General features: G+C 40.8%; 1 protein-coding gene across 2 annotated transcripts in view; it reads right to left on the minus strand.

Annotated features, from left to right (window-relative positions):
• Nucleotides 1-565: 565 nt before the first annotated feature.
• The window catches only part of Metap1 (methionyl aminopeptidase 1), a 28,309-nt gene continuing 11,685 nt past the window's right edge, over nucleotides 566-17,189 (minus strand). Inside the window, exons 5-11 of one of the 2 annotated variants that reach the window (XM_057793847.1) lie at nucleotides 14,943-15,034; nucleotides 13,522-13,605; nucleotides 11,644-11,782; nucleotides 8,696-8,827; nucleotides 7,534-7,677; nucleotides 4,501-4,566; nucleotides 566-2,333 (exon numbers count right to left, since the gene is read on the minus strand). In XM_057793847.1, coding sequence (XP_057649830.1) covers nucleotides 2,170-2,333; nucleotides 4,501-4,566; nucleotides 7,534-7,677; nucleotides 8,696-8,827; nucleotides 11,644-11,782; nucleotides 13,522-13,605; nucleotides 14,943-15,034 — 821 coding nt within the window. In that variant the 3' untranslated portion in view covers nucleotides 566-2,169. The remainder of the gene's footprint in view (nucleotides 2,334-4,500; nucleotides 4,567-7,533; nucleotides 7,678-8,695; nucleotides 8,828-11,643; nucleotides 11,783-13,521; nucleotides 13,606-14,942; nucleotides 15,035-17,189) is intronic. The other variant, XM_057793846.1, reaches the window with a different exon arrangement.

A 17,189-nucleotide genomic window follows, 5' to 3' on the forward strand; every position in this document is an offset into this window, starting at 1 on the left:
AACATCATGTGGGCTAATGTCCTAGACTGAATACAAAGAGGAAACGGAGAAAGCCAGTGAAGCACCAGCATAATCTCATCTACTTCTTGAGGACACAGGTTGATGCTCTACTGTGACGCCATTCTTCCAGGATGCACCATGTCCCTTTAAACTATAAGCCCAAATAAATATTCCCTTAGGTTGCTTCTGTTGGGAACTGTCAGTGACAAAAAAAGGCACTGATACCAAGGGCAAACATGTTTTCTTCTTTTAAATTGTAGCTACAGGAAATGCAAGACGAACAGGAGGATAAAGAACGGTCATCATACAAGTTAAACTGTGTATGTTGCAGTAGAGGAGAGCGCATGCCTACTATATACAAGGCCACCAGTTCAATCCCAGCGCAGACCAAAAAGGCTAATACATTAACTGTGGTTGTACAAAGTAGATGTTTTGTAAACTAAACCTATTAGCTGGAGATATTATAATTAGACTAGAGCCCACATTGTTTTTCTTTAAAAAAAAAATCAAACCAAGGAAAGCACTCCTACATGCATGTCTAATCTTTCCACAAACTATACCAAGGTTTCGTTCCTGAAGCTTTATTTTCTAATGATATAAGCTTAACACCACCCCACTTACTAATCCTACTGTCAGAATACAAACTGCTCCCCTAAATATACCATATTTTTGACCTTAAGAGCTCTCATAATACAGCTACATCTCAAATGGTGCTGCCTCGCTCCTGGATTAAACAACATGCAATTATGGTACAATATTATACCTGAAAAGGTATGTATGCTCCAATGGTCATGAGTTTATTAGTCTCATCCCATCAATTCCCTCTGAAACAAATGCAACTACAGTAAGTGGGATAATCATTCAAACTTTTAATCTCCCTTTACATATTATATTAACATTCATATTACAAAGCATTCCATTCACAAATATTACAGTTTGATTAAAAACTTTAAACACACACACACCCCCAGAAGTCTACACCAGATTCAATCACTTTACTAAATCATTAAAGTCGTGAAAACATTATCATTCTCTTAAAGCAATAAGGTCTGAGGCACTCTGGAAAAGATGATGTCTTAAAGTATGTGTCACTGGTATCAAATTATATTACAATAAAGTCATGAGATAGCCAGGAATCAAGGATACTCTCATGACAGCTTTATGATCTGGTGTGTCTCCACTGCACACACCAGCACAGGTGATGACTCCCATCTACAGAGTGAGGTACATTGCGACACAGGAGAGCAGCATGCCCATGGGCACTTAGAGTCCTTTCTCACTGCTGCCAGTTACTAAATGCTAAACTCTCAGTCACCGCGACTGTGCGGACACCTGGAGACACTGGAATTCTTCCCCTGTCATCTGCCTGCCACAGGACAACTGTCACTCTTCTCTGAGTACTTCGGAGGGAAACCTTAGAAAAGAAGGGTTCTGAAGAAAAGGGGTTTCTGACCTCTCACTGGCCAGACGGGTCTGAGACAGCAGTGTACTGTGAAATGACGCTGCAACGCAGCTATTTCCCCACGCCAGACCTTACACTCTGACAACCTCCCAAGTGAGCCTTCCATTCACTCACTGAGTCCACACTGCAGGAAGTCTTTCCTACACACACACAACAGTAAATAATTAGCATGAGGGTGAGTGGAGTCCAATTCCCAACCAGGAATTAACCACTAACAAATTATGGATCCACTTATGACAGCAGATATCCTGTCAAAGCAGAATCAACCCAGACCAAAGGTCAGTGTTCAATGATTTCGTATATGAAATTTAAAACGTATGCATATATATTTCCATATATACCAATATATAATTAAAAATCTGGAGCAATGTGTTGCTAGTTTCAAGATTTCTCATCTCCAACACTCTCCTGGAAAGCAGCTCATCTGTGGCAGTGATAAAGCAATGGGAAGCAGATCAGGGTCAAAGAAGACAGAGTACAGAGAACTGAGGGGTGAGGCTAGGGACCGAAGGAAGTAAGCAATGTTTCCTTTATTCTTCTCAGCTCTTTCAGACCCCAAAAAAGCTCTGAGGATGCACACCAAATGCTGCGGTCCCTCAGCCACAGTCAAAACAAACCGAGGGATTTCTAAAAGGCTCTTCATTTCTGTACTTTCAATAAAAAACACAGTACAAGATGGTGTTCAGACATTAGGCATCTTAGGAGGATTAAAACTGGGACATGAAATGAGGCCGAGAGCTATCAAGTCTCCGGGTAAGAATTTCACAGCCAGTGTCCGTGACCAGCAGGGTGTGCTCGAACTGGGCGGATCGCTTCCCGTCCCTCGTCACTGCAGTCCAGCCATCTGGCCAGGTTTCATCCTGCCATCCACCTGAAACAAGCAAAAACAGTTGCTTAGTTTTGTCATTCACTTCGCTCACAGTCTCTAGGTTAGTATGCATCAAGAAAGGAAACAGCCTACGGTGGCACACACCTTTATTCCCAGCACTTGAGAAGCAGGAGCAGGCAGATCTCTGAATGAGGCCAGCCTGATCTACAGAGTGAGTTCCACGACTGTCAAAGCTGCACAGAGAAACTGTCTCAAAAAGCAGAGAGGAAAGAGGCAGCTGAATCCCCCATCGAGATCCTCCTCAACACTGTTTCAGGTAAAGCCTTTCCATTTCATCCCATGTGCAGCACTCACTAAGGATGTAACCATGTCCAGTTTTCTTCAGAGTAACAAATTGACCATTTTTCTATTTCTCAAATCAAGGTGACATTTCCAAAATAAAGACATCAGACTTCCTTTCAGCAAACACAGGGAAACTCCTCCCCGGAGAACTGAGCAGAAACTTGAACTGGCGACTTTGCAGACTAAGGGAGTCAACTACCTCAGTGTGCACAGTGAGCACGAGTTCCCGCACTGCCACAGCATGTCACTCCAACGTGACTGCAAATGGCTGGGGACAGATTATAGTATGAAGTCCTTATAACCAGAGAAAGGAGCAAAGAGAAACAGGGTTTTTGTTTATTTGTTTGTTTCTGGTTTTTTTTTTTTTTTTTTTTTTTTGAGACAGGGTTTGTCTGTGTAACTCTGTTGTCCTGGAACTAGTTCTGTAGACCAGGCTGGCCTCTAACTCAGAGATCTGCCCGCCTCTGCCTCCTGAGTGCTGAGATTAAAAGCGTGCGCCACCACCATCTAGCCTGAGAAACAGGTTTTTTGAGGGCTAAGAAAAATCAGAGGCCTGAAGCGATGGTCCCGTTGGCAAAGCATTGAGGTCCTGAGTTTGATACCCAGCACCCATATAAAATGTTAGGTTCTGAAAGACTTAGACACAGACAGCTCTCCTGGGACTTGCTGGCAGCCAGCTTAGCCTAATTAGCAAGCCCCATGTCCCAATGAGAGACTTATTTCAAAAACAAAGTGGATGGCTCCAGAGAAATGGAGCATGAGTCTGACCTCTGGGCAATGAAGTACACGTGGGTACTCAGAGCTAGAGGGCCTAGGCAGGTGTGCTTCAACAGAGGCTCAGAGAAACCAGTCAACAGCACTGGCATGCTGCACTGCCTAAACCCAATGAAGAACTCGGAGAAGTACTTCCCAGTTACAATCTGCTAAGTGCTGACAACAAAGCTCCCACATGACAGCCCATACTGCCAGAGGAACAGAGAGAAGGGCCACGAGAGACCAGTGTCTGCGATGTGCTTACTTGTGATGCTGCAGGAAACCCCAGCTGTGAATGTTGACTGTGGAGGACTGGATGGCTCATCAGTCTGGCAAATTTTGCAACATAAGCAGCTATGCGTCCTGGGCAAGTTAGACTCTTCAAAGATCTGTTTACTATTCTACTGCCTTCTTCATTAGCTGGAATTAACTTGTGTAACTGTATCTGTCTCCTCTTCCCCTGCTATATCAGGCAAGAACTTCTACAGAGGCTTGATGTAGAATCGCATTTTGAGAACTCATCCTTTGATAAGATCTCCATGAACAGGGACCACAGACACTTACTGACATCAGAATTATAGAAGTATCTTCTTAGAAACCCTTGGATGTTCGAGTTTCTACATCTACCCATCAAGATGCAAGGGGGAGAATGAAGCAAAAGGAGGTAGGCAGAACCAGCTACTGATTTGATGGGTAACAAAAACAAATAAAAATTCAACAAATGTTACAAGGTCTGAAATATCAGCAGATAAGGGTGCTTGCCAACAGCCTGACAACCTAAATTTGGTTCCCAGGCCACACATGGTAGAGAACAAATCTCCACTCATTGCCTGCTCCACATACTATGTGTATACCTGCAAAACTTAAAGACATTCCGGGCAGCGGTGGCACATGCCTTAAATATCAGCACTTGGGGAGGCACAGACAGGTGGATCCCCGTGAGTTCGAGGCTAGCCTAATCTACAATGAGTTCCAGGATAGTCAGGACTGTTATACAGAGAAACTGTGTCTCAAAAAACAAAAATAAATAAATAAATAAATAAATAAATTTTAAAAAAGGCATAAAAATGTAAAAGAAATGTTACAAATAGAGTACAGGAACACACACACTCACCTTCACAAATCATTGGCTCAATTGTAAACACGTGGCCCGACTTCATCACACCAACTGCCTTATTTTCTGAAATTAAAAGAAAGTCTCAAAAGACACCAAAACCCAACAGCACTGAACCGAACAGCTTACAGGAACATGGGACTGACATTTCCAGCAGTTCCCCTCCATTAAATTCTCTCATAGTCTGTCATTCAGCAAAGAGGCCATCACCAGTAACCACCTGTCTGCGGGCAGATTGTATCCCAGCTTGGCTTTCTGTGATAAAAGAGGGATGTTCACAGGCTAGGCTTCAGATACAGTCACCACTGTGGAAAAGCAATCTTTATGTGCAGAGATTAGAAAAGGCAATCACTGCTGGGCGTGGAGGAGCACACTGTAATTCCCAGAACTCCGTAAATGTGGGGGGAAGGGGGTTCAAACAGAATGCCACTGCCCATCACCCATCCACTTAGGGAAGTGTGAGTGATATGTGTCAGATGCCAGAAGCCTCTCAATTCTTTGAGGAAGGGGAGGATGGTTACATAATGGAATACACACTAGGGAACAAATACACTTAGAGAAAGGTCTGTAAGTAGTCTTTTATCTCATTCTCAAAGGGAACTAAAACTGCAGAATAGGCAACTTGTTTAAATGATAAGGAGACATCTCTTTCTATATGAAAGCAAATTGGACTTTACAGTCTACATATTTACTTTGCTTTTTGTCAACTTCACAACTAATATTTTTAGGACCACCGTGAGACATAAGTAAGGCTGCCTGATCCTGCTTCGTCTCCAAAGCCAGAATTTAAAAGTAGGAACAGTCTTTTCAGAAAGGCCTCACCAATATTGAGCACAATTTTAAATTTAAAAAACGAAAGCATAAAAAGTGATCATTTATCAGCTAAATAAGCACGGCATTTACTCAGGTTGGCCACCAGAGGGCAAACATGTCAGTGGCTCCAAGGTTCTTTTGCAATCAAAGGCATCCTTCCCACTGAGTTGCTACTGTACAAATACTAACTTTTTCTACTCCAGCTGGGCAGGCAAGCGACCCACACACACACTTCCATTCCAGCCCCCTCCTGGTGAACAGCCAGCATTACTGCTCCCCACTACTTTAGGCTCTCCAACATACACTCACTGCAGATCTGCTTTTTAAAGTCATGTTAACCCTTGGAAGCAGAAAGCAACTAAGAACTCTAAGAATTAGGTTTTTCATTTCTAATATCATGAACTTGTTCTCAAAATGGCCTGCAACTTCTGATTTACAAGGAGTCATTCCCCTCAGTCTACCAAAAAGAAAATGCTAGGAATTCTTGTATGGTGCCACAGAGAACAAGAGGCATGAAGGGATCTAAAGCTGTGCTGTCGGTTGCTTCCACAGCAACAGAGATGGGTTTTAATGTTTATAAATAAATAAACAAACAAACTACAAAATTAAAAACCAGAACAATAGTTTCTTCCTCTGCGCCCATGTGAGCAGTCACGGTTGCTGTGTGTCCAGGGTTTCAACTGCTATAGCAGTGCTCTCCCAGAAGTATTTCTAAAGATGCTAACATGTGCAGTCAGAAGCTGCGTCTTTTCTTCCTCATACTGTCTGTTCCTTGCCCTCAAAAGAAACCTGCAGGCAAACTCAGAGTGGGTCTCACTTCAAAACATCTATTCAGGACTCCCTCCACCTGTAAAGTAATCTCAGGCATACTGTAGTTACTGTCCAGGGCCCAGCGACCGACTGCTTCAGTCGTTACTGTAAGAAGCACTAGACCCAGGAGAAAGACTGAATCCAGGCAGACAGACCTCAAAAGCATTTGTTCACTACTCATAGTCCCGAGCAAAGGAGCTGCCCGTGAGCATGTAGTCTGCGGAAAACCGGGCTCAAAGACACTGAAGATGGAGCTCGGTGTCAGCGCTTGCCTAGCAGGCACAGTGAACAACAAAGCTGAGGGATGATGTAGAGATGTGACCATCACATGAGATAACGCATATCATGTCACCATCATTCTAAAACAGCAGGTCACGTTTTAGGTAGGAATGTCAGGCAAACTCTAAGTGCTTCCCAGGTATCAACTCAATCCTAACAATTCCTGGATATTATCATTCCCTATTACTGTAGAATGAGAAAAATTGACACAAAGACATTGAGTATTTACATAAAAGTTCAGAGAGAGAAAGAAACGTGTCTAAGTGCATACAGTCACATGCATTAAATTCCTGCAGCTCACTGTTGTGGACAGCTTTTACTTCTAACACCAAATAACAGATGTATCCATTAATGGTTAATCTCCCAGAGAAAAGATCTCTGGAACACAATGTCTTAGACTTCCTTTGTTTTTCTTCCATACTACTCTCGACTTAAAATAACTACCTATTCTCCATTATTAAACCAATAAATAATAAACAAGGAATTAACAGCAAACCAAGTTAGGATGAACTGATCTCACCTAAGGAACCAGAAGGGTGACAGCAAGACTATGTGCGGATCACCACATCCATTTAGGTCTCTCCTAGAGTGCGCAGCCAGGTTACACTCCCTACTTCCCTATGTGCGGATCGCCACATCCATTTAGGTCTCTCCTAGAGTGCGCAGCCAGGTTACACTCCCTACTTCCCTATGTGCGGATCACCACATCCATTTGGTCTCTCCTAGAGTGCGCAGCCAGGTTACACTCCCTACTTCCCTTGCAGTTAGATATAATTAAGAAACTCAATTCCTACAAACTGGAACAAATACAGGTGATTTATGCTCGTTCCCGGCTGGTAGACTACAACTCCCAAGCAAATCCTTCCAAGCATCTCCATCCCCTCCTGACACGTTATCTGTTGACTAGGAGATGATGTCATGGTGACTGGTGACGGGAAAAGATGGGTTGAAGGAAACAGAGCCTGGATCACCCCTTCATGACCAAATACCTCCTATAGACTATCATGTAAGAAAGACTTCAAACTTGTGTTTGAACAGGTAACACTGGACGAGAAAGGGTGTACTCACAGCAAATACATTCCTTCAGTGAATACAAAATAGAAGGTCCTAAAGTATTTGAACAGTACTCACTGGCATAGTGTGGCACATTGGGGGCTGTATGGAAAAGTTTGTGGATTCCATGCCCACAATAGCTTCGAACAACTGAAAATCCATTTGCTTGGGCATGTTTCTGAATGATATTTCCCAGCTCTCTGTATCGAACACCAGGCTTCACTGAAAGAGAAAAAACCATGAGGAAGAGCAGCACTTAACTAAGCAGTTGGTTTCCATGTAGCAAGGACCTTTGTATGTATACATGGTGCCTTCGTGCCTGAATATAGAGATGAGGAAATTCAGGCACAAGAAAATCCAGACAGTCAGTAATGACAAAGCTTATTCAAACACAGAAGCACCACTAACGTAAAACAGGGAAAATGCCATGCAGAATACCAAGGGGTCAAAAAAAGCACCTTCTGTTTTCTCTAAAAACAAACATTAAATAAGAAAATGGAAAACACACTTTTTTATCCTCTTTCCCTAAGGGTATCAGGGTTCTCTAAAGGAACAGAACTTATAGAGAAAAAATGCATTTTTTGAAATACAAAAAAAGTTATATTCAAATAATATATAAAGTTGTCCTCTTAACCCCAAAAGCACAGTAGCTTGTGTGCTATGTGCACACATACATATATGTAATTTTAAATCTGCTTTAAAGAAGGTACATCTGAATACACAGGTAAAAAAACTAATTTGAAAGAATCTTTATGATATTAGCATAAAAATAGTAAATTAGCGATACTGAACAGTCTGATTTTGACCTAATTAAGTACATACACTATCTGTATATGGCTGAATACACAGCAGAGAGAAAAAGACCCTACAAGTACCAAAAACACTATGAAAAGCAAAGAGGGAGGCAAACTAAAGAAGCTCCACCCTCATCCCCCCCTCCCCCCAATCCCTATCCTTGTTTTAATTTCCTATAAGAACACAAGGCAAGTGAAAACAAAAAGCCAAATAAAGAGAAAAATGCAGGGCACTGAGCGGTGGTGCATGACTTTAATCCCAGTACTCCGGAGGTAGAACTCTGTGAGTTCAAAGCTAGCCTGGTCTATAGAGCTAGTTCCAGGACAGCCAAGACTGTTACACAGTGAAACCCGGCCTCGAAAAACCAAGAAATAAATAAGTCATATAAACGTGCATTGAACACTGGTGGTCTGTGGTGCAAGAGGGTGTCACGGCTGAAGCTGACCTGCATCAATGGCTTGCATCAGGCATTCATATGTAGTTTGGACAAGTTTCCGCGCTCCTTCATCCACATCTCCAACAAAAAAGGTCTCATTTAGATCCCCGTGATAACCATTTCGATAAAGAGTGATGTCCACTGGGAGGGGAAAAGGCAAATGTAACCAAATGAAAACAACACTGTGTGCATTGTCTAACTCCGCAGTGAGTGTGGAGCTGCCTAAGGAAAACCCTCGGGGGAAATTCACTCAACTCACTGCAGAGAACAAGAATATAGCTGTGCAGCACAAGACAGATGCGGGCTTTTATGTGAGTAATGAGATCCTTTGTGACAGAAGAAATATTACACAGAAGACAGCTGTGTAAGATAACCAGGTTACCAACACTGAGCTGACGACTTCACTAAGTTCCGAAACTAGACAGGAAACATCTCCACTATCTTTAACTCGCTCTTCCTGGGACACAAGAGCAAAGCTTATCTTATCTAGTTCTAGGTTTTTTTTAATCCCACTGGTCTTTCATCCTTCTTTAAGTATCATCTGTCTTCATCCCAGGCTTCAAATAAAGATTAAACTGTGTCACTACAATAAACTATCTAGAACACACTAGGTGAGTATCTTTACACTGCGGAGCGGACAGGTCATCCCTGAAAGCGCCATCTGCTGTCACAACAGAAAGGTAAGGTCAGTCAGGTGTGTGGTGCACGGCTTTAACCTCACACTGGGGAGGCAGTCAGGTGGAGCTCTTTGAGTTCAAGGCCAGCGAGAGCTACGTAGTGAGACCAGGTTGCAAATATTAACAATAATTAAATACTATGAAAATCAGGGCTGAACTCAGAATTTATGAAATCTTCAAGAACAACCTTAAGAAGTCAGTAACAACTATAATACTGTATTATAGTTATTTTCTTCTAGCTGTAGTCTCTACTTTGGACACTGCAAAGACTAATTTCAGGGGCTGGAGAGATGGCTCAGAGGTTAAGAGCATTGCCTGCTCTTCCAAAGGTCCTGAGTTCAATTCCCAGCAACCACATGGTGGCTCAAAACCATCTGTAATGGTGTTTGGTGTCCACTTCTGACCTTCAGCCATATAGACAGAATATTGTATACATAATAAATAAATATTAAAAAAAAGACTAATTTCATGAAGAATAAAAATGCCATGTAGGGACCTGAAGAGATGGCTCAATGGATAAAGCAGTTAACAGTAACGAGGATCTGAGTTCCTATCCCCAGCATCCACATAAATACAGTCAAGTATGGAACACATGCCTGTGACCAAGACCTGAAGGAGCAGGCACAGGAGGAGCCAGCTGTCTAGTTACAATGGTGACGCGCCAGGCTAAGTGAGAGTGCGGCAGAGGAAAACACCCCAAGTCAGCCTCTAGCTATGCACAGGTAAGCACACACACATACAAGAACACACTCAGACAAGTGCAAGCTTTACATTATACACATTTTAATGTATGGATTGAAATATATAAATATATAATACACACACATACAAGACTACATCTAGGAAGGTCTATCAGTTTTTAATTTTTATTGTTTGAGAACTTAATGCATGAATATAATGTGTTGTAATCAAATTCACCGCATTCCTTCCACTTTTCCATTCCCAACTTTATGCGTTGGTTTTAAACACACCGAGTCCTCTCAGTGCTACCTCTATATACATGGTGTAAGCCACCCACCTCCTGGAGCATGGGTCGCAACCTGACTCTCCCTCCCTCAGAAGCCACTGTTGAACCCGCTCGGCTCCACCCAATGTTAGAATCTTGGCTGGCGTGATCATGTAAAGGTCATGTGTGTCCAGTCACAGGTGCTGTGAATGTCCAGCACACACTGCTTCACTGCAGATGTCCACAGCCTCTGACTCTAAGGATCCTTCCACCCCCTCTTCTAAAATGGTCCCTGAGCCTTGGCAGGGAGTAGGGAGAGAGGATGAGGGTGTGATACAGACGCTCCACTTAGCGCTAACACGCGAGTCTCGTCTATTTCTCTGCATGTCGGCTACTTGTGAGTCCCTGGATTAATCGCCATCTACTACAAAGAGATGGTTCTCTGATCAGAGTTAAGAGCTATACTCCTCTGTGGTGCAAAAATAAGAACCTAGGGTACCATTTAATACTGGGTCCGTTTAGCAGAATAGTAGTATCACATTCTCCCCTGAAGTCTATGACTTAGATGGTTGGCCCAGTTAACAGTATCAGGCTTGAGTTTCTTAAATCAAATCAGAAAGTGTTTGGTTATCCCCATAACAACCATGTTATTATGGCAGCAGGGTCATCTCTTGCCAAGCCAGTTGTTACTGTAGCTCACAGTGTTCACAGCTAGGTAAGACAGTTGACTGCTTTTCTCTAGGGGAGCTAGCTTCCATGCTGTGGCTCAACACATGCAGTGTTTGCAAGACAGCAGAGTACAGAGCTCAAAGCCACTCCTTTAAGAAGCACTTCTATAGAGAGTTTTTCCCTGACATCTCTCCTAAAAACTCTCTTCATAACCATTAGTAAATTTTGGTAGAAGAAAATTATATAAAAAGTCCAATATTAATTTTGCATTGACATTTTTTTGCCTACTTACCAATCATATGAGAAATAGGCTATGAAGAAATAACAGGCTATATAAAACATATACTAAATGTATGCTGAAGACAACACACACGCAATTGTTAAACATAGGTTTCCTGCCAGGTGTGGTGCAGAAAATCCACCAGCAGTGGGAGGCAGAATTTTCTGAGTTCAAGGCCAGCCTGGTCTACATAGTGAATTCCAGGATAGATAGGGTTTGGTAAAGAGACCCTGTCTAAAAATAAGCAAATAAAGTGAGATTCCTTCAATTTTGAGTGAGAGTTTTAAATAGGGAAAAATCAAGTCAAGAAAACAAAAACCACCTAACAGACTCCCAAAACTTGTTTCTTTACTCACAATAAGAAATGTCACACATATTTTCTTACCATTAACAATATCACCTTCTTGCAAAGGCCGTCTGTCCGGAATCCCATGGCAGATGACTTCATTCACTGAGGTACAACAAGACTTTGGGAAATTATAGTAATTCAAGGGAGAAGGATAGCAATTTCTTGCAATGCATGCCTATGGAAATTAAAATACAAAGAAAATCATTTGGAATGGACAAAAGAAAAAAATCTATATACAATTAGTCAGATCATAAAATCTGAAGAATTTTAAGACAGATGCTACTATAAAGAACTGGTATTATATTTTACTTGAAAATAGTAATGGGTGTATAGGTATATGTGCATGTATATATGCATGAATGTGTACTGGCAAATATACACACAGACACACACCCATACTCACTCACTCTCTCTCTCTCTCTCACACACACACACACACACCATGTTTTCTTAGAACTAACAGACCAAGAAACAGTACTATAGACATATGAAGACACCATGCCAGGCCAGTAGATGTTACCTGGTCCAGTGTCTAGTATGCTACATACCAATTAAACATACTGTTTACAAACCAGTTTACTGCTCTTCATGTAAAGGAGGATCAAATTTAATTTTTAAAACATTTTTATAAACTCTGGACACACAGTCCAGTTCTTTCAGGAAGGCTGTTACCACCTACAATACCACCGTCAGTGTAACGGCGGGGGTCAGTTTCATCCTTACAAGCAATGGATGGATAGAGAGATCTTTAGAACCCACTGTCTGAAATACTTAGCACTTTTTTGTGCACAACGCAGGCACACGATGTAGACACTAGTCTACAACTAATAGACTCTAACAAGCAATCTTTATTTTAAAACAAAAGATATTGTCATGTAATATATACTACAAATTTTATCTGATCTGTTTATTGTCTTGAGAATGAGGATTTTGAAGTTATGTCATGGTTTCAATAAGATCCACAAGCTCATCTATTTGAATGCTTAGTCACCAGGGAGTAGAATTCTGGTAGGACAAACCTTTGGCTTACAAGGTTAGAAGGTGTGGCCTTGTTAGAGAAAGCACGTCGGGGGATTGGCTCTCTCCCCTCTCCTCTAACTACTCACTGTCTATCCTCCTCCCACCACCAGCCTGCACGCTGCCAAGCCCCACACCAAGATAGTAATGGACTCTCTGCAACTGTAAGCAAGGACAGATTAAGTGCTTTCTTTGTAAGAGCAACTGTGGCCACGGCATCTCTTCAGAGCAACACAACACTGACTAAGACAGGATTCTCCCATCTCATCTGTTTATTGCCTTTTTCCTGTGTATGAAAGGGAAGCTAATTTCTAGTCTAGTTTCTGCAGTTTATTCTGTATCTCAGAATACCTGGCATATGTAGTGGTATGGTTTATTCTATAAAAGTTGATAAAAGACTGAGGTTTCAGAATAACACTTCTCAAGCATCCCTGGATTTCAGCATCACATACATAGTCATGCCTCAGTACCTGTGGAGGACGGGTTCCTCAATACCCGGCTGGCTACCAAAATGTGTAGACACTCCAATCTTCAGTACAGTGTAGTGTCTATATATATGCTATCCACATCCTCCTCACACTTTAAACCATCAGTCTATTATTTACTATTACACTGTAAATATTCCTATTTAGAGAACAGTAACAAGGAATAAAAGAACACAAACATGTCTGTACAAACCTAAGTTATTTTCTTCCCAAACATTTTCAATTGCTGCTGGCCGAATGCCTAGAGGCCTAAGATCTATAGGTAGGATATACTTACCAATTAATAGCCACAGAATGCTTTCCATATTCAAAACAACACAAAAATAAGCTTTCAAATTCACTTAATAAAGTTATTTTGGACATTATAAAATGAATTTTTGAAACTTCTGATATAAAAAAGTAAAGTTCTTACTAAGTGTACAGCGTGATCAATTTCTTCAGTAGTTACACCTGCTTTAATCATCCCAGCAGCAATATCCAAGACTTCTCTAGCAAGCTGAAAAATAAGTACATTCAAGAAGAAATGAAACAACCTATACTCTACACTAGCTTTGATTTATGAAAAATCAAATAAAATCATTTGTAATTTTGGATGCAATATTTAAAAGTCAGAAACATATAAAAGTATGTAAAAATAAATGTATATAAAAATTGGGATAAACAAGTTTACTAATAACTTTTTGTTTTTGAGACAGGCTTTCTCTGTGTAACAGCTGTGACTATCCTGGAATTTGATTCGTAAACCAGGCTGGCCTTGAACTCGCAGAGATCCACCTGCTGTTGCCTCAGAGTGCTGGGATTAAAGGTATACACCACCACCATCTGGCACTAATAAGTAAGCTTAATGAAGATTTATATCCTAAATTAGGTAAACTATCAACTGACAGTCTTACATTTCTAAAATGGGGGAGCATGAAAGAAAACGTAAGAAAAACCTAATGAATTTCCTCAAAAAAATCATAGTAAGCAAAAATAAGATTCTCCAGACAATAAATAGCATCAAATCACTTTAAAATGCTGCACAAAAGCCTTAAGTGAGCATCTACATGAACAAAATCAGTTATGTTTCTAATCCCACCCATACTCCAAACACAGGTGTCTCACAAGACTTTAGTGTGTGAGCCTTGGACCTTGTCCTGTGCTATAACATTTATAAACATAGAATGATCATAAAAAATTCACTCTTAAAAATAATGCTTGGTAGCCAGGTGGTGGCGCACGCCTTTAATCCCAGCATTCGGGAGGCAGAGGCAGGTGGATCTCTGAGTTTAAGGCCAGCCTGGTCTACAGAGTGAACTGCAGAACAGCCAGGGATACACAGAGACTCTATCTCAGAAAAACAAACAAAATAAGAAGAACAACGCTGCAAAAGCTCTTGAGAAAAGTCATGCTCATCTTCCTGTCTCTGCAATTCAGTAAATATGTTTATGCAAATAAACAAACAATTCAAAACTGATCAAAGAAAATGGCAACGACAGATGAGTCGCTTAGTTTTATTCTAAAATAGATTTTTTTTTTTTTTTTTTTTTTGGTTTTTCGAGACAGGGTTTCTCTGTGGCTTTGGAGCCTGTCCTGGAACTAGCTCTTGTAGACCAGGCTGGTCTCGAACTCACAGAGATCCGCCTGCCTCTGCCTCCCAAGTGCTGGGATTAAAGGCGTGCGCCACCACCGCCCGGCTTAAAATAGATTATTTAAATATAAAAATGTTTTGAAAATAGGTAAAGGAAAGGGATGGTTAGTAAGAGTTTACAATTTACAGCTTCATAAACCGTTAATCACAGACTTCTGGGATTCCTCTTAACCCTGTCCTACGCGTGAAGAAAAACAACTTACCCTACACACAAGTCGCATCCCTTCTATATCTTCAGCTGAGAGTAATTTGATTTGAGAAGTACCTTTGAGAGCCTGTTCAGATTCAGACATTCCTGGAACGGAAAATGAGTGAGTAAAACCACAACCAACAGAAAGACAGAACTCAGTACATTATACCCTGACGACCCGGTAACCGCTGATTCTCCTTATGTACCATACAAAACTATTTCAATTTCAGAGGATCCAAGTAAGCTTTTTTTTTTTTCAAAAATATGTAGTATTTTCAACACTGCAGTGGTATATTATTTGTGTTTTAATAAATAAAGCTTGCCTGTAGATCAGAAGGCAAAGCAGCCATACTAGTCAGCCATACAAGCCAGGGAGTAGTGGCACACACCTTTAATCCCAGGACTTGTGAGACAGAGGCAGGTGGATCTCTGTGAGTTGAAGACTACACAAGATTGAATTTGCTAAAAGAAAAACAGAGCTCACACATAGGTGATCACAGCACTTGGGATCACAAACCTTAATCCCAACATTAGGGAGGCGGAGACAGGAATGATATGGCTGGGTGGAGAGAAGACTATAAGGGGAAGCAACATGAACTCAGTGGAGTATAGAGTGTGGGGTGTAGAATCTTCAGGATTGGCGGAGACAGGATCCCGCCCATTTTCAGACTGAGATAAGAGCCAGTGGCTGGCTGCTTTGCTTTTCTGATCTTCAGGTTGAACCCCAATTGGGCTTTTATTATTCATGCTATACAACACAAAAAGGAAATAAAAGAAACTGAAGAAAAATATCTACAAATTCTACTAGGAACCAGCCAATGCTTACAGAGTACTGACTGTCGTGTACTCATACACACCAGCAACTAATCATCAACTGCCTTATTGCTCTAAAACCAGACCTAAGTAGCTGTCACTCAAAATACAGTTTAGGACCTTGTCTAGGGGATTTTGTTGTTTTGTTGGGTTGGGGGGAGGGGTGTTGTTTTGTTTAAGTTTCATGTGAACTGGTATTCTGTCTGCATGGCCTGTGGTCTTAGAGGCCAGAAAGGGCATCTGGTCCCCTGGAACTGACATTACAGTGACATTACAGTAGGATGTGAGTCATCAGGAAGGTGCTGGGAATTAAACCTGGGTCCTCTTAGAGAGCAGCCAATGCTCTTAAACACTGAGTCATCTCTCCAGACTGGTTTACGACTTTTAGTAGGCTCTAACTAACATCTGAAAAGTGAAAAAGGAGTAGAAAGGACCACATTCTGTATTATAAAGCCCCAGGTAAATATGGCTGTGAAATACCTGATTATTATTTTTATGCACACAGATCATATTATAAAACCCATTTTTAACTCAGGGTCATAATTAAAAGTTTGGGAAATCCTACCCAAATAATCTTCATTAATGAAATTAGTCTAATTCAAGTTTTATATATACTTAAAACAGTCAATATAGAAATTTCAAAATCTTGAGGAGAAAATGAATCCTGTTTTCATTCTCTGAAATGGAAAATGCCCAAACAAACTTTTTTGCAATTTCTTTACATGTGTGCTGGTGTGTGGAGGTCAGTCAGAGTAAGGGACACCTAGGGCAGGAGTCAGAGGCAGCTAGGTCCTCTTAAAGGCAGAAAGTGCTGTTAACCACTGAGCTCTCTGAAGCCCCCTAAATAACTTTTCATTAACATAAATTAAGAAAAGATTCACCTGAAAAGACAGGATTATCAATTCAATATTAGAAAGTAAATGACTGTCCAGAAAGATGATCCTCATAACTTGGGTTGCTATCACCTTAAAATATAAATCTTAAAATATAAATCTCAAGTCAAAAAAAAAAAAAAGAGCATCTGGGACAATGCTACTCCAGCAATACTAGCAGACTAAGTGAAAGAAAGAAAACATAAAACGTAAAAGGAAGAACAAAGAGTTTATCAACCTCAGATTTTACATAGACACAGAACAAAAGAACCATCTGATAAATGGATGAAAATAATTTAGCAAGTTAGCAGTCAAGATGTCAAAAATCAAAAACTCTGCCTACCATAATACAAACAAGCTAAGAACTACTACAATAAAGTACCAGAACAGATGTAACAAAAAAGAGCTTCAAAAAGGAACTCTGAAAACTTCACTTTAAAGATATAAAAGGAAAACATGCCAACAATAACAATAAATAATAAACAAACAATAAATAAACAATGCCAACAAGATATTTTGGGAACCAAGACAAACTTATTATAAACTTAACACAGAAAAAGAAACATGCAGGAACA

This window comes from Chionomys nivalis, chromosome 18 (assembly GCF_950005125.1).
Source record: "Chionomys nivalis chromosome 18, mChiNiv1.1, whole genome shotgun sequence".
Taxonomy (NCBI): Eukaryota; Metazoa; Chordata; class Mammalia; order Rodentia; family Cricetidae; genus Chionomys; species Chionomys nivalis.